Source organism: Garra rufa, chromosome 1 (genome assembly GCF_049309525.1).
Source record: "Garra rufa chromosome 1, GarRuf1.0, whole genome shotgun sequence".
Classification (NCBI taxonomy): domain Eukaryota; kingdom Metazoa; phylum Chordata; class Actinopteri; order Cypriniformes; family Cyprinidae; genus Garra; species Garra rufa.
In genome coordinates, this window is record NC_133361.1 from 92543950 (window position 1) to 92569829 (window position 25880).

Here is a 25880-nt window from a genome sequence, read left to right on the forward strand (position 1 = left end):
AATTTTATTTCAGTTGAAACACCTCAGACTTACATTTTAGTCTAGGACTAGGCTTAAGCCTTGTCTGCGAAACCGGGCCTAAGTGTTTTAGTTAGTCTGGATGACCGCAGCGACACACAGGACCAGCTCAAACAAGAGTCTCCTGATCTTCATTTTCCTGCAGGTGTATTAAAGGTATTTTGTTTTCAAAACGTCTAACTTCACTAAAATCATAACACTAATACAACATGAAATATTTGATTTTTTTTTCCTGATGGATGGACTTCTAGTTAAAGTTTCTAATAAACTGTTTATTGTGTCTTGTATTTATTAGCCAAACTTTTCAATGTTAACAAAAGAAGATATGGAGTAACAGCTGAATATGTTTTTGCCAATTAACGAAACTGAAAAGGTCATAATCAATGGACTATATTCCTTTTAAATTTGCCATCACACAACCTTTGTAAACGTTACACAGCAGCATTGACTAGTTTAATGTGAATTTAATGGCAAGGTATATAAACAGAAAGCATAGTCTTATAAATGAACATTAATAAAGAATATTATTAATAGATTTACAATGTTATTAACTTTAGAAAAGCATCATCACATGAGTAAGAAATTCTATTCTATATACAACATTTCTATGATTTATTTGTGATTCTAGAGAGCAGTGAACCAATGGGACTTTTATTTTGCTCCGGTGATATGACGTCATAAAGATGTGCCGCGCTCCTCATCTGTTGTCAGTCGCCTGAAGAAAGGTTTGTGCTTTTAAAGTTTTTAAACCAATGGATATTGTTGCATCAATTAAAGCGTTTTTACAAGCTATGTAAAATAAATCATCCTTATTAAATATAACGTTGTAATGCTTTAGTGTAACTTAAGACGTTAGCCTTTTAGTAACAGAGAATGTGCGTCTCATTTCTCTCTCTCTATATCATGAATCACTCGTGTGATGATAAGAAGAGATGAGAGAATCTGAGAATCCGAATCATTTGAACCAAATCATTTGTGAAATGATTCAGTGTTTCGATTCAGCGGCACGCGGACTACAAACGACAACAACAAACACAAACGAGTGAATCACAACCAAGAATGATTTCATGAAAGTGTAATATATTAGATATGATGTACAAATAATTGAATACCAAATAAAAATAAAAATAACCTATGTAAGTTTGAACAATCTGTGTAATTTGTATATATTTTGTAAATGTTATATATAAGTCTATTAACTCTGACTGTATTACCAGTACACTGACTAGTGAACTAGGAGCTGATTGAGACGCATCCAGAGATTGTGTTTGCATTGATTTTTCTTTCTATTAATTATTCTCATCTTAAACAGGACAGAGTGTACAAACACACAGAAAAACTCCTGGAGAATCAACTGAGATCCATGTGACACACTTTTATAAAGATGGTGTTTATTAAAGAGGAGAGTGAGGACATGTAGATTGAAGAAACATTCAGAGTCAAACATGAAGATACTGAGGAACAAACAGGTTGGTTTTTATTCTCAAAGATGAATGCACTACAGAAATGTCACAAGTGTAGAAATGTTACTTTGTTGAGATCACATGACAAATATTAACGCTGCCTTCAATATCCTGCTTTCACTGCATTTCTTATTATAACATCATGCATTTAAGTTGTAACAATAATATGGAATAAGCCTAAAAAAACTATTTTTCTGTAACATTAAACCCAATATATGCTTCTAATATTAAAAGCATTGATTTCTAGCACTTAGGCTACGTATTCAAAAGTATCTAAGAAAATTATTTATGTTTAAGTCATTTGCACAAACCTTGATATGTAAGTAATCACAGTTGGCTACTGCATGCTGACTACATTTGTTCATTTAAAGTATTTGGTAAGCAAATAAAACAGACAGTGGACACTAAAGCTGCATCTAACTTAATCCGGATACAAATGAAAAGTTGTTTTTGTTTTAAAAATGTTCTCCATCCACACTAACGTTTTCAAGTATTTTCCAAAAGTTTCTCATCCACACTTGAACGTAAGAAAGTGTTAAATTTGCCTCATAAAACCTCATAAAAGCTCACTAAAACTATACAAATGGAACGGATTATACTTTTTCATGCAATTTCCTCTAGTAAGATCATTTCATTTGCCGAAATATATATATTAGGGCTGTAATGATACACCAAAACCACGTTTCGGTTCGTATCACGATTTTTTTTTTCGTGGGGGGTGGGAGAAAAAAACGATTTTTAAAACAATATTTTTTATTAAATAACATTTGAAAAATATTTATAAACTGAACACCAAAGAACAAGATTAACTATGCAAATTATTAACAATATAAATAGCCATATGTCAAATAAATAAATAGCCAAAGCTATAAAACTTCTGTTTTCTTTGTAACAAAATACTGTTGAAATACAAACAGAACTAAACTCCATTGTGGAGATGATTCGAGCATGTTGAAAATTCTTCTTCAATCAAGTTCTCTTACATTTACAAAGTAAATTAAATGGCTACTGTTTCACACTGAGGTAACTGAGGCTTACTGCATGTGCTGCAAACCACAAATCAAGTAAACATTAAACAAATAAACAACTCATTTCTCTTAAGAAAACCAAACTCGTTTGATTTAAGGGAGTTGAAAATTCTTCTTCAGAAACACCATCATGTCAACATTGTCTGGTGAGAGGCTTGCTCTCTGTGCTGTGACAATGTCACCTGCAGTAGAAAATACTCTCACTGGGGACAGATGTGGCTGATGTGGCAGATGTGACACATTTGGCTAAATGGGGAAACTGGTTCTGGTTGTCCTTCCACCACACAAGTGGATTTGAGTCCACTGAGAGGCTCTGTAATGCTGCACCTCCTCATCCACCACTTCAGACAAAGACTTGGATGATGATGCCTGTTCAATTGGAAAGATGTCTCCAAACAGTTCAGCCATTGGTGCTCTTTTGGCTGGAGGAGGACAGTCACTGCTGCTGGAGGCTATCTCTGATTGCTCCTCTGTCTCATCCCTGGAAGTTTGGGCCTGTAAGACCAAATCCATAATATAATTGCAGCATAATGTTAGATACAATATGAAATCCAGGATGAATGAAGCTAATTTAATAAAGTTAAGAACTATTATTATCTGACTATATTTAAATACTGACTTTAAATAAATCGGCCTAACTGGTTAACACAGCACTTTATTTAGTAAAGTTTTTATATTTTTTAATTGGCAAGATCATTGAAATAGTTGGAATCTGCTCAGTGCTCATGAGGGTTGTCACAGTTTTCAAAGGTTTAAGAACCTGGACCATGTCCTTAGCTATTTTCACATCATCATCAGACAGAGTGACGATGTCTTTAATGTTCTTCTTAACACTCCTGTCTGTTAATGCCGAGAAAACAGCAGCCTGCTGCTCAAGGTAGCGCTCGAGCATGTCGTGGCTAGAGTTCCACCTAGTAGCCACCTCCTGGACCAGCTTGTGTAAGGGCAGCTGTAGCATCACCTGTTTCTCCTTCAACCTGATGGAGGGGGTACGCAAACAAAATGCTGAGCTTTGGCATTCATTTAATTCTATCCCGACTTTAAGTAAAATAAAGTACTTTTCACAAGCAAAATGCTACTTTTAGTATAAAAACAGGAAAAATGGAGTAAACAATTTAATGGCGTTAGTTTTCCTTGATAAAAATGCTGTCTCAGTGTGGATGGAAGGCCAAAACAGAGAGAGAGAGAGAGAGAGAGAGAGAGAGAGAGAGAAAAAAGTGTTTTCAAATGAAAAAGTATTAGTGTGGACCAGACCTAAAAGATAGATTGGGGAATGACTTTATGGAGACGGCTTAATTCTCATTGGTTTGAACTACTACTATTATTGTATTCTAAAAATAAAATAAATAAACATTTTCTTAAAGCTAAAATTATGATTTTATGTGTATATTCCCAAATATACTTTTTTTTTTCAAATCATACTTATTTTTTTATAAAAAAACAACTTTAATTTAAATTACATCCATCAATTTAATGTGATAAATACCACAGATATGTTTATTTATGTTACAGCTGATGAAATTGTAATGAGAGTATTGCTTGTAAATAAATTACTTGAACAACAAATTAATTTAATAAATTTTTTTCTTACTTATAACTTTTTTCTACAAATGGATGATTGATTTAGCTGTCTCTAAAGGACAAGCGCATATCAAGTCTTAATGTCAAGCTGTTTCAAAAAAGACGCTCAGAAAAGCTTGGATTAAAGTCCACAATGTGATCTGAAATAATCTAATAAATCTATTGGGGTTAAAGTAGTACCATAAATGACCATTTCAATTCATACAATCTAAATCATTTGACCCAGGTTCAGTGAGTCAAGATGATTTGATGTGCACGCTTATTCTTAAAGCAGTCCTTATTTGTCAATTATAGATCAGATCCACCATGGCAAATACATTTGAGATGTTGTTTTCCTCAGTGTATATTCATCATAAGAATATGTAAATGTTAGAAAGTCCTACAAAATGAGTTTTGTTGTCAGGAGTGGACGAGGTTTACAAGAGTAAACAAGTGCTGATGCACACTACAGGCAGAGCGCAATATAATAGTAGCTCAGTTATTCTGAGGAAAACATACATTTAGCTAAAATATGTGTTGTTGGACATTAACTGTGACATGTACAGTCGTGGCCAAGGACACAAATATTAGTTTTCACAAAGTTTGCTGATCAACTGCTTTTAGATCTTTTTTTCTGTTGTTTCTGTGATGTACTGATATATAAATACAAGCACTTCATACGTTTCAAAGGCTTTTATCGACAATTACATGACATTTATGCAAAGAGTCAGTATTTGAAGTGTTGACCCTTCTTTTTCAGGACCTCTGCAATTCGACTGGGCATGCTCTCAATCAACTTCTGGGCCAAATCCTGACTGATAGCAACCCATTCTTTCATAATCACTTCTTGGAGTTTGTCAGAATTAGTGGGTTTTTGTTTGTCCACCGGCCTCTTGAGGATTGACCACAAGTTCTCAATGGGATTAAGATCTGGGGAGTTTCCAGGCCATGGACCCAAAATATCAACATTTTGGCCCCCGAGCCACTAAGTTATGACTTTTGCCTTGTGGCACGGTGCTCCATCGTGCTGGAAAATGCACCAAACTGTTGTTGGATTGTTGGAAGAAGTTGCTGTTGGAGGGTGTTTTGGTACCATTCTTTATTCATGGCTGTGTTTTTGGGCAAAATTGTGAGTGAGCCCACTCTCTTGGATGAGAAGCAACCCCACACATGAATGGTCTCAGGATACTTTACTGTTGGCATGACACAGGACTGATGGTAGCGCTCACCTTTTCTTCTCCGGACAAGTCTTTTTCCAGATGCTCCAAACAATCGGAAAGAGGCTTCATCTGAGAATATGACTTTGCCCCAGTCCTTAGCAGTCAATTCGCCATACTTTTGGCAGAAGATCAATCTGTCCCTGATGTTTTTTTGTTTTTTTGTTTTTTTTTTGAAAGAAGTGGCTTCTTTGCTGCCCTTCTTGACACCAGGCCATCTTCCAAAAGTCTATTTCCAAAAAAAAGTGGAGTGTTCCTTTAAAACTCATCTTTACTCGTTGGCTTTTAACACATTATGAGAGTTAAGTTTTTTATGATTGTGTTGGACTCTTGTCTGTTTTACAGTGGTGTGAAAAAGTGTTGCCCCCTTTAATATTTCAGATCATCAAACAAATTTAGATATTAATCAAAGATAACACAAGATGCAGTTTTTAAATAAAGATTTATTTTAATGAAGGGAAAACAAAACGCAATCCCACATGTCCCTGTGTAAAAGTGTTAAAACTTAACTGTGTTTTATCACACCTGAGTTCAGTTTCTCTAGCCACACCCAGGCCTGATTACTGCCACACCTGTTTGCAATCAAGAAATCATAAATAGGTCCTGCCTGAGTGAAGTAGACCAAAAGGATCTCAAAATTTCTTTGAGATCCAAAGAAATTCAGGAAGTTTGGGGGGCAAACACTTTTTCACACAGGGCCATGTGGGTTTGGATTTCCCTTCATAATAAAAAACTTCATTCAGAAACTGTATGTTGTGTTTACTTGTGTTATCTTTGATTAAAATTTAAATTTGTTTGATGATCTGAAACAAAGTGTGACAAATGCAAAATAAAAATAAAAATAAATAAAACAGGAAGGGGGCCAACACTTTTCCACAACACTGTATGTGTTTATTGTGTTAAAGGTGCCATAGAATGGAAAACTGTGTTTACCTGGGCATAGTTAAATAATAACAGTTCGGTAGATAGACATGACACACCATGAGTCTCAAACACCATCGTTTCCTCCTCCTTAAATAAATGTGGTGTTTGCAAAAGACCACCAATAAATAGGTAAATTCCAACATAACACCGACTGTTACACAATAGTCCTGATCATTAATGGTGCGTTCACCGGACGCAAATGAAGTGGCAAGTGCGAGTGATTTACACGTTAAGTCAATACAAAGACACGAATAGTCATCCTGCGGCGTGAAACGCGCAAATGAAGCGATGCGCATTTAGTGTTTCAAGCGATTGCCGCGCCATTCGCGCGAGTTGAAAAATCTGAACTTTGGCGAAAATTCGCGCTGCGTTAACCAATCAGGAGCTTGCTCTAGTAGTGACGGAGGCAGAAATCCAAAACAACAATGGAGGACAAAATCACGGTTGCTGTACTCGGAGCTATACGATGCATCTTTGTACTTTTATGGTAACGGGAATAAAAAGGATTTTGCTTGGTAGAAAGTGAGTGAGGAGGTCGGACAATCTGGTGAATTTTAAAAAACGCTCTTTACTCAATTTGACCTACACATATATACATATTGAGACTACAAGCAAGCTAAAGCTGGCAATTTGAGCTCATTCACCTATTTTACAACTACTTTCCCACTGACGAGTGGCAGAAGCCTCTCCCATGATGCGAATTCGCTAACATAATTTCCCCCTTAATAAAACCTCAGAAAGAATTGTGTGATGAATTTTTCATCTGACGGTTGAGTGGGGAGTTTATCCCCTTTTCTTTTTTTTCTAAATTTGTTTCTAAATTTTATTCCCTAGGAGATAAAAATGGTACAGAAACATTGAGGTTAGTCTATATATAGATTATAGATATATATAGATCCTAAACTCTGTCATTAGATTTTCTAGATTTTTTTTTTTTTTTATAAATTGTATAACGGCCAGCCTAAACTCTGTAGGATACCGGCTGAGCAGGATCAGGTTTGGACACCCTGGTATAGGATCTAACATACATGCATTACATATCTACATGCTTTGATATTAATTGTTTTGTGCCATTAAACTGGGGTTAACTTTTATTTCTTTGTTTTTCCACCTTAGACCTAACAGAGCTGAAAGAGGAGAGAGAAGATCTGAATGAAACTGAAGAGAAATATCAGTTTGAGAGTCTTCATGATTTCGTATCTGGAGAAAAATCTTTTTGTTCTTTAGAGTCTGAAAAAACTTCTAAACAAAAAAGAGCTCAAACTACAGGAACTATGAGTTATTTTTCTTGCGTTCAGTGTGAAAACAGTTTCACTCAAAAAGGAAGAATTCACACTGAAGAGAAGCCATACACATGCAAACAGTGTGGAAAAAGTCGAAACCTTAAAATCCACCAGAAAATACACACCATGGAGAACCCTTTTACCTGCCAACAGTGTGGAAACTGTTTCGCTCATAAAGGAGACCTTAACAGACACATGAGAATTCACACTGGAGAGAAGCCTTACACCTGCAAACAGTGTGGAAAGAGTTTCACTCTAAAAGGACACCTTAACAGACACATGAAAGTTCACACTGGAGAGAAGCCTTACAGATGCAAACAGTGTGGAAAGAGTTTTGCTGAAGGTGGAAACCTTAAAATCCACCAGAAAATCCACACAATGGAGAACCCTTCTACATGTCAACAGTGTGGAAACTGTTTCGCTCATAAAGGAGACCTTAACAGACACATGAGAATTCACACTGGAGAGAAGCCTTACACCTGCAAACAGTGTGGAAAGAGTTTCACTCTAAAAGGACACCTTAACAGACACATGAAAGTTCACACTGGAGAGAAGCCTTACAGATGCAAACAGTGTGGAAAGAGTTTTGCTGAAGGTGGAAACCTTAAAATCCACCAGAAAATCCACACAATGGAGAACCCTTCTACATGTCAACAGTGTGGAAAGAGTTTTAATCAAAAAGAAAGCCTTAACAGACACATGAGAGTCCACACTGGAGAGAAGCCTTACACATGCAAACAGTGTGGAAAGAGTTTAGCTCGTAAAGAAAACCTTAACACACACATGAGAATTCACACTGGAGAGAAGCCTTACACATGCTCTCAGTGTGGAAACTGTTTTAGTCTAAAAGGAAGCCTTGACAGGCACATGAAGATTCATAATAGAGAGAAGCCCAACAGATCCCCTTAGTGTAGAAAGAGTTTCAAACAAAATGTATATAATGGAACATTCTAATTCACATTTTAAAGCATTATGTTTTGTCCATAGTACACTTTAAGCTCAGTCCAACACAATATAGCTAGTTGACACTGTAATGCATAAAAGAGCAAGGAATAATATGGATTATGGACAATGGATTTGCTCTGTCTACAATGTAAGAACTTCACATTTGTATATCATGAATTGAAAAGAGATCTCACAGGAAGTGCAGTTTTTTGGTTGAAGCACAATAAAGGACATTGTTAACATTTTTAACATCACTGTTTCGGGTTACAACTACAACCCTTGTTCCCTGAGAAAGGGAAGGAGACACAAGGACTTACAGAGACAGGCTCCTCCCTCCATCGTCTCCACCTTGGACTCTGTTGGTCATCCTCCTCCCGGATATGCGTTCTTCTCCTTCTGTTGTTCCATCAGAGCATGGATGCTCCTTCCAGAAGGGGGATGATATGCCAGGAATATGGACCTGTTTCTGTTTCTGTGTGCCCTTTTTTGGTCCTGTTCCTTTTCTTTAGTCCAGTAAGTCATTCTGTGCACCTGTGTTTCCCAGTTACCCCTTATATTAAAATCAAAGTCTGTGCATTCTGTCTCTGTTGGGTCTCTATCGTCCAATATGTCTGTCTTCCCTGTTCAAGTATTGGAGCAATTTTATATTTTATTAAGCACTGTCACCCCGTCTATAACATCTCCGCAATTTACCCTGACTCCGATGCTGGATGGCGTTCGTCCCGATGGAGCCGGAGTGTGTGCTGTCCCTGGCTGTCGGTGGGGATCGCCTGGGGCTGGGGAGGTGCGGAGGGGTGACGGGACTGGTCCGTCCATGGAGACGCGGCGCTGGGTACTGAATCGACAGGTGAACTTGGACAGCGGCTGAAATGACCAATTTTGGACAAAGTGGAAAATGCAGAGCTGTGCTGTCTAGCAGGAGTGAAGGCAGTGGCAGTACAGGTCCTTTTAAAAAAAATTAGCATATTGTGATAAAGTTCATTATTTTCTGTAATGTACTGATAAACATTAGACTTTCATATATTTTAGATTCATTACACACAACTGAAGTAGTTCAAGCCTTTTATTGTTTTAATATCGATGATTTTGGGCATACAGCTCATGAAAGCCCAAAATTCCTATCTCAAAAAATTAGCATATCATGAAAAGGTTCTCTAAACAAGCTATTAACCTAATCTGAATCAACTAATTAACTCTAAACACCTGCAAAAGATTCCTGAGGCTTCTAAAAACTCCCAGCCTGGTTCATTACTCAAAACCGCAATCATGGGTAAGACTGCCTACCTGACTGCTGTCCAGAAGGCCATCATTGACACCCTCAAGCAAGAGGGTAAGACACAGGAAGAAATTTCTGAACGAATACGCTGTTCCCAGAGTGCTGTATCAAGGCATCTCAGTGGGAAGTCTGTGGGAAGGAAAAGGGTGGCAGAAAACGCTGCACAACGAGAAGAGGTGACCGGACCCTGAGGAAGATTGTGGAGAAGGACCGATTCCAGACCTTGGGGGACCTGCGGAAGCAGTGGACTGAGTCTGGAGTAGAAACATCCAGAGCCACCGTGTACAGGCACCAGGTCAAGACACTTTTGAACCAGAAACAGCGACAGAAGCGCCTGACCTGGGCTACAGAGAAGCAGCACTGGACTGTTGCTCAGTGGTCCAAAGTACTTTTTTCGGATGAAAGCAAATTTTGCATGTCATTCGGAAATCAAGGTGCCAGAGTCTGGAGGAAGACTGGGGAGAGGGAAATGCCAAAATGCCTGAAGTCCAGGGTCAAGTACCCACAGTCAGTGATGGTCTGGGGTGCCATGTCAGTTGCTGGTGTTGGTCCACTGTGTTTTATCAAGGGCAGGGTCAATGCAGCTAGCTATCAGGAGATTTTGGAGCACTTCATGCTTCCATCTGCTGAAAAGCTTTATGGAGATGAAGATTTCATTTTTCAGCACGACCTGGCACCTGCTCACAGTGCCAAAACCACTGGTAAATGGTTTACTGACCATGGTATTACTGTGCTCAACTGGCCTGCCAACTCTCCTGACCTGAACCCCATAAAGAAGCTGTGGGATATTGTGTAGTATTGTTTTTAGATAGGAATTTTGGGTTTTCATGAGCTGTATGCCAAAATCATCAATATTAAAACAATAAAAGGCTTGAACTACTTCAGTTGTGTGTAATGAATCTAAAATATATGAAAGTCTAATGTTTATCAGTACATTACAGAAAATAATGAACTTTATCACAATATGCAAATTTTTTTGAGAAGGACCTGTAGTTGTGCTTTATAATCCTCCATGTCATGATGTAAAGTTTTATAATGAACTGAATAATCTTCTTTCTCTCCTTGATAACCGCTGTGAATGTATGATGTTAATTGCATGGTTAAAAATGTTAAATCACAATTGAAATGAAGTATGGAGAAATTAAATTTTAAACAATTGATAGACCCACTCGAATCACAAGAAAAAGTGAAACTCTTATAGATCTGATTTTCACGGTTAGACCATCTGAATAAAACAAAATCAGATTTTAACAACAGGAATTCCCAAGTCAAAAGTAGTTAACTTTGAACATGACTTGAAAGAAGTTAATTGGGAAAAGGTTATTAAAGAGTCAGACTTAAATCACAGTGCAGGCAAATTTGCCTCTATTTTAAATGAATTAATAGGTAAATATACGAAAACCTGGAAGAGTAGGCCTAAGAAATTCTCTCTTCCATGGTTTAACAGTGATATTCTTCAGATCATTAAAAGGCGAGATCTTGCTCTTAAAAAGTCATTAATCTAATCTTATACTGACCATCTTATTTACACTGGCTTGAGGAATAAAGTAGTATCAGTGTTGCGAAAGACTAAGGCTAATTATTTTTCCAAATTAATTGAGGAGGCCAGTGGCAACAGTTCTAAATTGTGGCAACATATAAATAGACTGTCAAATTCAAATAGGCAAAAACATTCTACAATAAATTGTCCTCAAGTTAGAAGTAATATGATGCATAGTAATGAGGCTATAGCAAATGTTTGTAATAGTTTTTTCATTGAATCCGTACAAGAATTAGCAAGTCATTTTAAGTATATTGAGTCATTTGCTAAAGAATTTAATTCTGACCATACAGGCTTATTTTATATTAAAGAGGTATTTCATGATAAGGTTCAGAAAGTGATTGCAAATGTGCGTAATTCTATGTCTAAGGACATCTATGACATTCACGCTGAATTAATCAAGAGATACCAAAGTTGTCTGTTGGAGCCAATTACCTATTTAGTAAATTTGTCAATACAAGCAAAAACATTCCCAGAGAGTTGGAAAACAGCAATAATTACACCGGTCTATAAATTGGGAGATAAGGAGGTAGTTAGTAATTATAGGCCTATTGCTATTCTACCTGTAGTTTCCAAAGTTCTGGAAAAGATTGTTGCCAAACAACTAGCGGAACATTTAGAGTCTAACCAGTTGCTTCATCCACAGCAGGTCAGATTAAGAGATAAATATTCCACTGAAATAGCTAACTGTTATTTGCTTGACAAAATAAAAGTCTCATTGGATAAAGGAAATGTAGTTGGGGCAGTGTTCCTGGACCTAAAGAAGGCCTTTGACACTATTAATCATAGCATTGTATTAAATAAATTAAATCAGTTTACAATGTCATCAGAAGCTTTACAGTGGTTTGGGTCCTATTTGGGCGAGAGACAGCAATGTGTTAGGGTTAATGGGTTGAGGTCACCAGTGTGTGCAAACAACTTGGGAGTACCGCAAGGGTCAGTACTTGGCCCATTGTTGTTTACAATGTATATAAATGACCTACCTAACTGCTGTCCGGGTGTCAACTGTCAGATGTATGCGGATGACTCTGTCATCCATGTGTCTGCTAAAACACCTAGCTAGGCAGGTGAGCATCTGACTCAGGCATTGCAGAAAATTTCTAGATGGCTTGAGATGTCACATTTAACTCTTAATGTTAAGAAAACAGCTTCTATATGCTTCTCCATACGAAATAAGCCTGCAAGGGATGTATTTAAGGTGCATATTAAGAAGTAGTGAATGAAGTCAAGTATCTTGGCATAATATTGGATAAGAATTTAAAATTTGATAGTTAAGTTAAGAATATTTGAAGGAAGGTCACACCAAATCTAAATTGTTTCCTTATTATTAGAAAGGATTTGTCTTGTCAAACTGCAAAATTATACATGCATGCAATGATTTTGTCACAATTATCATATTGCATTACATCATGGTCGCAAGCCTCTCCAACTTTACTGAAGCCTATTGTCTCAATATACAAACGGGCAATAAAAGTTATGGACCAGAAACCTATGCGATGGCATTATTGTGATGTTTTAAGAAAGCATAACCTTCTTAGTTTTGATAGCTTCATTGATTTTAATTTCCTTAAACTGTTTTTTAAATGTCTGAAGAATCATGCATCACTGCTGTTTTCTGAATTAATCTGTAGGCGTCAAAGCTCTAATAGGGCAAACACACGAGCCACTACTAGTGGTGACTGTCTTGTTCCAAATTATAAGTCCACTTTTGGTCAGTCTGTTTTCTCTGTGAAGGGGCCAAAACTGTGGAATGCCTTACCTGCTACTTTAAAATTAGAAAACAACGGGAATACTTTTAATATAGGACTAAAACGATGGTTAAAAACAAAACAGCTGTGCTTACATAAATAGTCTATTATTGGGTTATTGGTTGATCCTGTTGCTTTTGCTTTATGGCTTGTGTATGTAAATATACTTTTTTGTATCTTATTTTATTGTTTGTAATGTTACTAATATTTTTATTATTATTATTTCTTTTCATGTATTGTAACTTATTATTATTGTTATTATTATTATATTTTTTTTTAACAACTAGTCTCCCTTGGAAAGGTGTTGAAAATTAGCATGTGTGCTAAAACACTTAAGCAAATACATATGGTCCAATGTAATTGTGATGTCCATGCCAAATAAAGAATAATAATAATAAAGTGCGTGCACAATTTATCTGTATTTGTACTGGATTTTTATCTGTATCATCTGAAGTTTGTACAGCGCTCTCAGAGGAAAACAGTTTGAAGAGACTCAAGGGAAAGACAGCAGGATTCATCTGTTGAGCAGGTTTAAGATCACTAAATAACAAAAAGTACTGAGAAACTGATAATTATTTTTTAGCACTATATTACTAATAAACGTGATGTAAACATATATTCAGTGCAAGCACGCATTTTACTTTTACACCCTAATGGCATCGTGTGAGATGCAATGCGATCAAACATACTTCATAATGGTCCATTTGATTTAGTCAGGAATTATAGTTTGGAATAAGTCTAACTAGTAAAATGTGTATACGTTTTGTCAAAGTAAATAACAGCAAAAGAACGAAAGGCAAATAAAAGACTCATGTAAATGTCTCCTCCTGCTGGGTTTGCGTTGTATCGCGTCCTTCTTCTGATCGAGGTAAATATAAGTCTTATTCCTCACAGCACGTCTTCTACAGTAACCAAGATGAACTTGAAAAGTCGCGTTGCTTTGTTTGCGGTGATGTGGGAGTTTCCTCGCGTACAGATACTCCGGTCCTTGCCGCGCTTGTAGCACTAATTTGAATATCAATGGGACGTAGCTCGTGGACGGGATCACATTAAATATAATTAGTTGGAACTGGATAGACTAGACATCTCCTTGGTTTCATATGGATTACTTTATCAAAGAATATTTGTTTTCGTTAAAATTTACTTCTTTTAAAAGCATAAATCTCAAGCTTTCTGTAGATACCACTTTTCTGTTTGTGTGCTGAGTATTCACCGAGTTTGAATGATTTAAGTGACACATTTCTAAAAGCAGTTCGCGGAGACAGAAAAAAAACAGAAATTATCCTGTTTGTTTTCTTTATTCTAAAAAAAGCACAGCGTTCTTTTGCTCTTCTGAGTGTGGACAAATAAAAGTACACACTTAACAGTTTCCAATGATGTATATCTCTAATTTGTATGACTGAAACCGACAGAGTATATTTTAGTGTCTTTTGCGCTGATCTTAAAAAAAGTAGGTTGGTCACGCCGGCGTGACCATCGACCCCAGAGGGTTAATTAACATTCTGCATTGATGACTGGGGACTTTATTTGAATGTGGCAGTTGTGAATAGCCCTGACTGCCATGTAAAAAGCAACCTCCTCTAGCTCTTCACCTTGAGATATCTGCACCACGTTTTTCAACAGCTCACGGACAGCCCTGCTTAGTAGTTTTATTTATTTATTTTTATTTGTTTGTTTGTATAGCACTTTTCATACATAAATGCAACTCAAAGTGCTTCACAGGCATGAAACAAACATAAAAACATCAATGTAAGATAATTAAAACTTAGCAAATATAAGCTAATTGAAAAATATAAAAATAAACTATTACATCACAAAAGAAAGAAAAGAGTATAACCAATCTAAGTATTAAACATAACATAAAAACATGCAAAATTACACACACTTCACAAGCTATTATGCTCATAAGCAACTTTAAAGATATATGTCTTAACACGCTTTTTAAAGACATGAATATTAGTGGACTCTCTAACTTCATTTGGAAGACAGTTCCAAATTTTTGGAGCATAGTGGCTAAAAGAAGTACCGCCAGATTGCTTGAGATTTACTGTGTAATATGTTAAAAGTCCAGCACTAGAAGAACGTAGCATTCGGTTAGGACTGTATCTTGATGAACAGTCAGAAAATATAAGAAGGTGTCCGGTTGTGTAATGCTTTATAAACTATTGTAAGAATCTTAAAATCAATCCTTTGGTGTACTGGTAACCAATGTAATTCCATTAAAACCGGTGTAATATGTTCTCGTTTCTTCAGTTTCATTAATACTCTAGCTGCTGCATTTTGTATCAACTGCAGCTTAACTATAGAACCCTTAGGTAAATCAGTGTACACAGCATTACAGTAATCGAGTCGAGAGAAGATAAACGCATGAATTCGTTTTTTAGCATCATTAAGAGATAGAAAAGGGCAAATCTTGGCAATATTTCTCAAGTGATAGAAGCATGTTTTTGTAACATGATTAATATGTGACTTAAAACTTAGATCACAATCCAAAATGACTCCCAGGTTCTTTACCTCTTTCTTAGATTGTGAGGCTAAGGAACCCAATTCCGCTTCAATCCTCTCCCGCTCAGATTTTTTACCCAAAATAAGAACTTCAGTTTTATCTTTGTTCAATTTTAAAAAGTTTACATTCATCCACTTTACAATGCTAGACAGACAGTTTGACAGTCTTCCTATTATAACGTTGTTTTGATAAAGTAAGGTGAAGACTGGGGCAATAACCCGATAGGATGCAGCATGAGAAAGCCAGCAATGAAGTATCATCTGTTGTCAACCTTATAAGGCAGTGCAGCTCTCCCTTAATGATGATTAATGATTTTTTTTTTTTTTTTTTGCGTGTTTGACACACTTGAATGTTTCAGATCATCAAACAAATTTTAATATTAAACATAACTGTGGTTTATCACACCTGAGTTCAGTTTCTCTAGCCACACCCAGGCCTGATTACTGCCCCGCCTGTTCGCAATCAAGAAATCACTTTAATAGGACCTGCCTGACAAAGTGAAGTAGACCAAAAGATCCTCAAAAGCTACACATCATGTTGAGGTATAAAAAAAAATCAGGCATGAATTAGAAAGAAAGTAATTGAGATCTATCAGTCTGGAAAAGGTAATAAAGCCATTTCTAAAGCTTTGGGACTCCAGCGAACCACAGTGAGAGCCATTATCCACAAATGGCGAAAACATGGAACATTGGTGAACCTTCCCAGGAGTGGCCAGATGACCAAAATTACCCTGAGAGTGCAGCAACAGTTCAAAGACTCCACAACATCTAAAGAACTGCAGGCCTCTCTTGTCTCAGTTAAGGTCAGTGTTCATGACTCCACCATAAGACAGAGACTGGGCAAAAATGGCCTTCATGGCAGAGTTCCAAGACGAAAACCACTGCTGAGCATAAAGAAAATAAAGGCTCGTCTCAGGTTTGCCAGAAAACCTCTTGATGATCCCCAAGACTTTCGGGAAAATACTCTGTGGACTGACGAGATAAAAGTTGAACTTTTTGAAAGATGTGTGTCCCATTACATCTGGCGTAAAAGTAACACAGCATTTCAGAAAAAGAACATCATACCAACAGTAAAATATGGTGGTGGTAGTGTGATGGTCTGGGGCTGTTTTGCTGCTTCTGGACCTGGAAGACTTGCTGTGATCAATGGAACCAAGAATTCTGCTGTCTACCAAAAAATCCAGAAGGACAATGTCCAGCCATCTGTTCGTGACCTCAAGCTAAAGCGAACTTGGGTTCTGCAGCAGGACAATAATCCAAAACACACCAGCAAATCCATCTCTGAATGGCTGAAGAAAAACAAAATTAAGACTTTAGAGTGGTCTAGTTAAAGTCCTGACCTGAATCCTATTGAGATGCTGTGGCATGACCTTATAAAGGTGGTTCATGCTCGAAAACCCTCCAATATTGCTGAATTACAACAATTCTGCCAAGATGAGTGGCCAAAAATTCCTGCACAGCGCTGTAACCGACTGCAAGTTATCAGAAACGCTTGATTGCAGTTGTTGCTGCTAAGGGTGGCCCAACCGGTTGTTAAGTTTAGGGGGCAAACACTTTTTCACAAAGGGCCATGTGGGTTTGGAATTTGTTTACCTTCATAATAAAAAAAAAACTTCATTCAAAAACTGCATGTTGTGTTTTCTTGTGTTGTCTTTGATTAAATATATTGATTTAAATTTGATTATGATTATCAAAATTATGATTAAATTTGAATTTGATTAAATATATTGATTTAAATTTCCTTGATGATCTGAAAAATTAAAGTGTGACAAACATTCAAAATAGGAAGGGGGCACTTTTTCATACCACTGTATATATAATATTATATGACCAAACTAAAATCTATATAAAGGTTTTGTCAAATTAAAGCTTATTATTGGTACTATTGATTGAGTGGTGCCAGAAATTGATAATGATACAGGTCTCTTTCGAATGTCTGCCTTAGCAACTTTCGGTGGTAATTACGGCGCCTCCCATGGTGAACATTGGAGACGGGGAATCAGGGTTCAATTCCAGAGAGGGAGCCTGAGAAACAGCTACCATATCAGCAGGTGCACAACTCATTTCCAAAACTGAGAGGTTGTGTCAAAAAAAATAACGTAATCGGAATGAGCATATCCTAAACCCCTGGGTGAGGACCCATTGGAGGGCAAGTCTGGTGCCAGCAGCCACGGTAATTCCAGCTCCAATAGCATATACTGACCTTGCTGCAGTTAAAAAGCTCCGTGTTGAATCTCGCCAGGCTGCCCACCGCCTTCCCGGGCCGCCCCCCCCGATGCCCTTGACTGGGTGTCCAGTCCCTCGCACCTTTACTATGTGAAAAATTAGTTAGAAGCAGGCCGCCCGTCGCCGCTAAATACCACAGCTAAGAATAATGGAACAGGAACGGGGCCATGATTAAGAAGGACGGCCGGGGGCATTCATTTTGCATCTCTAGAGGTGAAATTCTTGGACCGGCGCAAGACGGACAAGAGCGAAAGCATTTTGCCAAGAATGTTTTCTTTAATCAAGAACGAAAGTCAGAGGTTCGAAGACGATCAGATACTGTCGTTCCAACCATAAACTATGACGACTCACAATCTGGCGGCGTTATTCCCATGACCCGTCTGGCAGCGCGGGGGAAACCAAGAGTCTTTGGGTTTCCGGGGGGACTGTGGTTGCAAAGCTGAAACTTAAAGGAATTGATGGAAGGGCACCACCAGGAGTGGACCCTGCAGCTTAATTTGACTCAACAGAACTGAACATCGGCAATAGCTTCAAAATGTGTTGTCTTTTTAAAAAATGTTTTGACTGTATAATCCACAAAGGTCTGGTCTGATTTCAACACTCGGTGGGGAGCCTCAAGGTCTGGCTTTGAACTGAATGTTTTCATGCTTTGACTGAGGAGTTCTTTAGGAGCGAATAAATAATTGTGAATTCAACAAATAAATATATGAAAAATATTTATTAAAACAAATGTATTTATAACAAAATAAATTGTGATCTATTTACATAAAAAAAATAAAAAATTTTATTTATTTAAAAAACAAGAACTATGAACTATAAAAAAAGAAATCAATTTTCTTCCTGCACTTCGTCCTGTTCTTCCTCCTCATACAGTACATAGTTATAGAGTATAGTCTGTATACATTACATTTTCCTCATCATCTTCAGCAGGAGGAGCAGGATGGAGGTGGTGTGGGAGGAAGAGGACGTAGAAAATTTGGGGATCCCTTCTCCTCCCCGGATGAGCTGTATTCTGTATCCTACAAACAAGCAACACAACAGCTGTCAAACCCAACATCACTTAGTTATCAGTCGGAAAATATTTGTATAACTTAATTACAAGTATAAATTCACTGTCCGGCTGATCATTTCTGTGGTGACCTGTGGATGAAAAAAAAAATTAAATAATGAACAATGAATCACTATCCTTACATTTTGAAGAATTTTATTTATTTTCTATCAGTACTTACACCACTGCCACAGTATCCTCCAGTCCACTGTCATCAGGGTTGCTCATTTTTCTTCCTCCTTAAAAAAAAAAAAAGTAAATCATTAATTTTTTGTGCAAGATACCAAAAAAAATACTCTTTGACCAAACTACAACCTATGTAACAATGCAAGACAATAAACAATAGCTGTGTAAGTGACTGTAACCTAGCATAACTCAATATGACTGAAATTCTGAAATTGTTAATTAACAGCAAACTGAAATAATTTACGTTTGGTCTTCAACCACCCCAGAATCTTCAGTGTCACTTGTCTCGGAGGATTCTTCCTCGGAGCTGGCTAATGCATCCGATTCATTAGGTTTAAACGTTGCTTCCGTTATCTTTTATGACTGTCAGAATTTTGTGTTGTGGTATGCCCCAGTCCTCTGTGCATCGGTCAACACTGTTTTTTATACACTCTGCAGTGTGTGGGTGGGCGATCTGGTCAAGTCTCAACAATATGTGCTTTGCTTTGTTTTCCACAGTGCAAAAGAAGCATGCACTAATTCCCAGAAATGATGCTATAAGTCCTTTTTTGGTCCATATGTCCAGCCCAATTGTTATCTTGCGTGCTGTGGCCAGCCTTTCTTTTTACTTTTGTTTTTCATCATTAAATATCTGGTCAACCTAGTTGTTTATTTTTGTTCTTTTGGGTATAGTCAGCCTCTTATCAAAGGTCTCCATCATGAGGATGAAAGCAGGTAGACCCGTATGCCCAATCCAAATAGCGATTGCCTGCTCTTTGGCACGTTGTTCCAGGGAATCTGACTTATATTTGGATGCTGCGGCAAAGGATGCTAGGATAGATGACTGTGCTCTGTTATTCTTTGGACCACCAGGTTTCTCTTTAGGAGTTCTGGTCTCTGGGATCTGGTTGAAGAAAAAACAAAAAAAGGATACAATTACTCTATCTCTGTATACAACTGAACGTAAAGCTGTAAAAGTTTACAGGTGAATAATAAAAAAAAAAACAATCAAATGTAGGTATACCATAAAAATTATAAAAATACTATGAAAAATAGTCAAAATAAAACCATGTTGAGAAAATAGAATGAAATAGAACTATCAAACAAGCAAAACAAAAATACATAGCTTATTAACTGACCCTGTACTAAAGCTTTTTGAGCTTTCATTCGGAGCAGCGGCCAAATTACAATTTACCTGTATTATGTGTGTGTCCCAAGCTTTTCTGTGAGTGCACTAAACGCACAGGTCGTGTTTAGGGCTGCACAACGTCACTTGTGGCTTTTAGGCTAAAGCTGGCAGACTCTACCCAGATAGCACACGTATGTTTGCAAGATGTCTGTTAAAGATCTCTTGATCTGGAAAGCATCTGCTGTGTACAAACATCTGGCAGGTGTCTGTAAGATGTCAGTTTTACATACATTCTAATTCATTAACATCTTAAAGATATCTAATAGACATCTATTTGACATCTGATAGGAATATTTCAGATGAGCAAACTACGTCTTACACATGCTGCTAAAGTAACACACACATAATGACTTGACGTTAGCCCAACAAAAGCTAACTTTAACCTGAAGATAGCAGCTAATTTGCGCCAGGAGTATGTGGAAAACTTAATATTTTTTAAGCTTACTATGAAATTACTCACGAGCCTATTGTCGAATAACACTGCATGTGTAGGCTATATGATATGTTAACAGCACTTGTAACTTACCTCCGAGAAAATATCCTTGTGGCGAGTCTTCAGGTGCCGCTTAAGGTTGGTTGTATTTTTTCCGCCTACTTTGTAGCCACATTTGTCACCGTCTTCCTTCACTATACACTCTGTTTTGTTATCTGCTGGGTTATATTGGAAATACACCCATAGGTCCTCTCGCCGTTTGCGACCACCCTGTGTGCAAACTGCCGCCATCATAGTAAATCGTCTGTCTGTCTGAGTGACAACAATGTGACGTGTTGAGCACGTTGTGCGCTGCATGCCAGGTGGTGGGCGTAACCAAACATAGTATAGAGTGGCAGATAGGACAGATTCTAGGATAGAATGCAGCGGCAGATACTTTTTAGGTTTTAATTGGCATGCACAATAAGCAGAAATGTCATGCATTTTAAACGTCTGACGGACCACCCCCTAACATTTTCGTCTATTCTCGTCTCGTCAACGAAAACTCACACACGTCTCGTCATGTTTTAGTCATCAAAGAGCCATTTTCATCTCGTCATCATCTCGTTATCGTCATGAAAAAAAGTGACGTCAACGAAATGATTTCGTCATAGTCATCGTTGACGAAAACAACACTGGTGTGCCCTAAATGCAGATCAGAAGATGTTGTCATCACAGAGGTTGCAGACCTGTCTAGTGTTCTTGAAGTCACTAAGAGTTTTGTGTAATTCTTCTGTTTATTTGCATTTCCTGCTATATGCAACATCTTATGTTCTGACTAATGTTCATGAATTCACTAAGAGTTGTGTGTAATTCTGTTTATTTGCAGTTCCTGACACAATATCTGATGTAATATCTTATGTTCTGTCTAGTGTTCTTGAAGTCACTAAGAGTTTTGTGTAATTATTCTGTTTATTTGTAGTTCCTGACACAATATTACTGATGTAATATCACTCTTAAGTCATTAAGAGTTTTGTTTTTCAGTAAAAACATTTCCTAAAGTTCTGAAACTACATGAGTTGAGGATCTAATAAATAAATTAAATAGTTTTTTCATTGTACTTATTGACCGACACATCTGCATGTAGACACCCAACTTTGGAAATCCATTTACCTATTTAACACCCAGTCCTGAACTTGGAAATTAATGTTTTTCCATATTTTTCATGTTTGTCATTTAAACATGAGAAAATGAGCATACTGAAAAGATTTCCTGCTGTCCCCTCTAGTGGACAGCGTTAAGTATTACGGCCTTTGTTGCGCAGAGAACGCAAATCAGTGTTTTGTTTTGTTTTTATAGGAAACTAAGTCCGACCAGTTGGAAAAGATAACGCGAGTCAGACCAGTCTGGAGGTCTGAGCCGAGTTTGGTGAAACATTAAAACTAGGCGGAGTAAATTATCATAATAATATATAATAATAATTACGTAAATTATCATTATTCTTATCCTAACCTGGATGACTGTGAGACTCTCGGCCTGACTGAAACTTTGTCCCAGCATTAAAAAATTGTGAATATTAGTACATGTTTGTGGCATGGAACAGCTGGAAAATTAAAAGTGTGCTGCAGTTCTGTGCTGGAGAAAACGTAGATGACTGTAATCAGTGTATGCTTGCGAAATTGAACACAATTTGTGGCAGTGTGCCCATGCTGCTCCAACACACACCTATGCCTTTTAATAAGAATAAAGGACATGAGTGGGAAATGTTACAGACACATCATTATACTATTCAGCCCACTATTGATTTTTATTCCAGATGAACAGAACTTTTTGCACTGCATTTATCAATGGGACATGCGATTATTATACAATAACCTAGTCAGCATACTGTAGCCTATATAGGCTAAAGAGTTGCTTGCAAGTCGCAGTAGCATGAATTATGTCCCCAGCAACATATTTCCGCTTCAAATGTTATGCGTAGGTAATCGTGAGTGGTGGTTTCAGACAATTTGTTTTTAAAGTGCGATATTCTGCGCCGGATTAGTACTGGCTTTTATTCTGCCTCACATAATTTAAAGCCAGTACTGAAGGCGGAGCAATTTGGCCAATCAGATGAATGGGGCGTTTCAGCGCCACCCACATGTGCGAATGAAATATGGAAACTATAAACCGATTTGTAAAGCGCAAACAAAACATGAGAAATCAAGCCGAACATTCGTTTTCCGTTTGTTAAATAGAACAAAAATACGAACAAACGAGCCTTTGTCTCATGTCTCGTTATTCCGTTCCAAATAGGAAATGAAATGAACAAAACATACACGGACCCTGTTGTTACCTACTTTAAATTATTGGTGTTAAAAAGAGTTGTTAGTGCAAGCACAGAAATTGTCAATAAGCAAATTGTTGTGTATAATTTATATGGGTATTTTATTTATATTAATTAACATGAACAATATTTATAAAGCATTTATTAAGGTTTATTAATAATAAGTGCAAAACTTAGTAATACATTATGGAAATTTAAAGTTTTATCTGGTAACATTAGTGTGTTTTAGTTTGAAGTGGGAAAACAAGAAAAAATAAATTTTGTATCATGTATAATTTTATTTGTATAGAATAAGAGTAACATATGTAACAAGGTTTTAGTGTATTTGTTTGTGAAGAGATTTTGTGTTAAAGTAAGATTTTTGACAGAGCAATGTGGAAGGTTATTTTGTGATGATGGAAGATGTGAAGGGGTGGAGAGCAGGTTTTAAGGTGTTGTATTTTAAGGTAAATTAAATATATATATATGTGTTTTTTAAGTGAATAATAAGTGAATATGAAAAATAAGTGTGTCTAAGGTTCAATTTTAAATTAATGGAAATTATGTATTTGAAACAGTAGAAAATGTTTTAGGCAAGGGCGGATTTAGCCATTTTGGGGCCCAAGGCAAACACAGACATGGGGCCCTCTACATATTTTGTTCCTCCTTGTAAAACTGTAAAATCGTATTCTCATAATATATTACCTGTGCAATAATATTTATTATCTATTCACAAGGAAGAGTTGCCATTTGTTCTATTTACCTTGGTTTCCAAGCAGAATCTCCTAACTAGATCTGTTTGCTGCTGCCTAAATTGGAAAAGTTGTTTATTGTCTTCTTGTTTTAGAAAAGCGAGAAGAAACACACGCCATAAATCATGTAAATGATCAATATGGACACATAAATGTAAAATGCTGTATTACAGTCTTCGTCATACTATAATGGCCAGAAGTGAACAGGGAAGTGCTGTTACCTGCACAGGGCTTGAAATTAACTTTTTTACTTGGTAGCACTGGTGCCCCCACGTTCAAAAAGTTAGGAGCACCAAAAAAAAATTTAGGAGCACCCAATTTGTTTTTAGTAATGCACGATGCACCGATCTTGATTATTCATGGCCGATTCTGATTGTCGATGTTTTACAAGCAAATGGGCTAATTCTGAAAGCCTTTAATATATTTGTTACGCCTTAAGCAAGGGACAAGAATGACTGTAAACATGAGTAGATGAACAAGCTAGTTAATTTCTCTATTAGAGCCATTTAAATTAGAGGCAGCCACTGTATTTTTAAACAATCTACAGTAGAAATGACAAAAAATAAACGACACAGTTCGTTCTTAGTGGTGTTGACAAATGCAGCCATAATCAAAGTAGGCTACTCTGTTAATATTCAAATTGCAAATAGAGACCGAATTTTTCAAGCATGATACAGAGCTATAGACAACATTATCATCTTATTATCTGCTCACATACTAATAACAGCCTAGATATTTTATGTAGCCTAATTTGTGCGCATTGGGAAGTCACTCTCTAAACTTGAGGTATTAAAATTGGTTTTGAATGTGCGTGCGCGTTTTATTTTTGGTTTTAACAATCACGCGAAACTCTCGACGGCGCTGAGCATGTTATAATACAAGAGATTACTTTAACAAAGCCATTTGAAAGTAGGAGGACACAAACGGGATTTTGAAAAGTGCGTCCTCAATGGAAATTACGCCCCTGCGTGAGTGGAACTCTGCCGCTGAGTTATCATTTGACGTGGATGTATGCTGCGTTTTACAGTATTGAGACGGAGGCGCCAGAATATATCTGACAGAATGTACGCTGTAGCACGAAATATAGAATATTTATTCAATCACTTCCGCAGTTCTGCAGCAGATGCGACGTGAAATAATGGAAGAGTCCAACAGTGTGGTGTTCGAGGGAGGCGCCAGTTTCCAATAAATATATATTCTATAGTATTCTGATGACTTTTCAGAGAACCTTTGACATTTGCCATAAAGTAAAAAAAATAAATAAAAATCACCTCGACCAAATTTTTTTGAGGGGGCCCCCTTGCAGCTCGGGGCCCAAGGCAACTGCCTACCTTTGCCTAATGGCAAAGTCCGCCCCTGCACATGATAACGTCAACTCAATAAGAAATGGCAAGAAATCTGGAATAACTGTAAAACATTTTTATAATATTCAAAATAGAGTATATCAAAGCAAAATGACACTAAATTTAAATAGAGAGGATCAGGTAATTTTAACAAGACTTAGGATGGGACATACAAAACTTAATTCTTCACTACATATTATAGGAAAACACAGTACAGGTTTGTGTGAATCATGTAATGTAAAGAAAACAGATGATCATATACTGACAGTTTGTCCAAGTTAAAACAGGAAAGGGATGAATTGCAAAGAGAATTACAGAACGTCTCGGTTACGTATTGTAACCCTCGTTCCCTGAAGGAGGGAACGGAGACGTCTCGTCGAGACCGAAGAATTGGGATATCGCCTGGATAGACCAATCTACTTCGTGTGTATACAAACGAGCCAATGAATATTGGCATGCATGATTGCAGCCAGCTGCGGCTGATCACAGCGTGAGCATATAATATGCAGCAGGTGCATGCATCATTAAGGTTTCGCTGAGGAGCTGGGACAGGCCCGGCCGTACAGCGGTGGTACAGGAGCCTCGGCGACGGGACGAGACGTCTCCGTTCCCTCCTTCAGGGAACGAGGGTTACAATACGTAACCGAGACGTTCCCTATCAGTCGGTCCGTTCGACGTCTCGTCGAGACCGACAAATTGGGATCCCTAACAAAGCGCCGTGGCTGCTGTCCCTTCCAGTGTCCTGAGCGGGCCCCCCTGGGACCCGTTACTGGCTTTGGCCAGGGGCTCGCATCAAGGAGAGTCAGTCACTGTATAACTCAGCACCATCTATTTCAGTGAAACTGAAGCACTGGGAATATGCGGAGCTCACGTCCTTCCGATAGGAGGTTCGGAGCAATACACATATAACTCAATTCCGGTTTATATGGAAGA

General features: G+C 37.4%; 1 protein-coding gene across 2 annotated transcripts; it reads left to right on the forward strand.

The window, feature by feature from the left end:
• The first annotated feature begins 1336 nt into the window (after nucleotides 1-1336).
• LOC141340492 (uncharacterized) lies at nucleotides 1337-9006 on the forward strand. 2 transcript variants are annotated; one of them, XR_012356583.1, is made up of 2 exons: nucleotides 1337-1487; nucleotides 4830-7312. XR_012356583.1 is itself a non-coding variant. In XM_073845487.1 (2 exons), exon 2 carries the CDS (start codon nucleotides 7485-7487, stop codon nucleotides 8400-8402), a length of 918 nt encoding a protein of 305 aa, XP_073701588.1. In that variant the 5' UTR covers nucleotides 1337-1487; nucleotides 7327-7484; the 3' UTR covers nucleotides 8403-9006. The 2 variants fall into 2 exon arrangements, 1 of the variants encoding a protein (XP_073701588.1); XM_073845487.1 differs by lacking the exon at nucleotides 4830-7312 and adding an exon at nucleotides 7327-9006.
• The last annotated feature ends 16874 nt before the right edge of the window (nucleotides 9007-25880 follow it).

What these genes read in the sequence shown, in the direction of transcription:
- LOC141340492 (XM_073845487.1), top strand. Translation starts at nt 7,485, where the DNA reads ATGAGTTATTTTTCTTGCGTTCAGTGTGAAAACAGTTTCACTCAAAAA.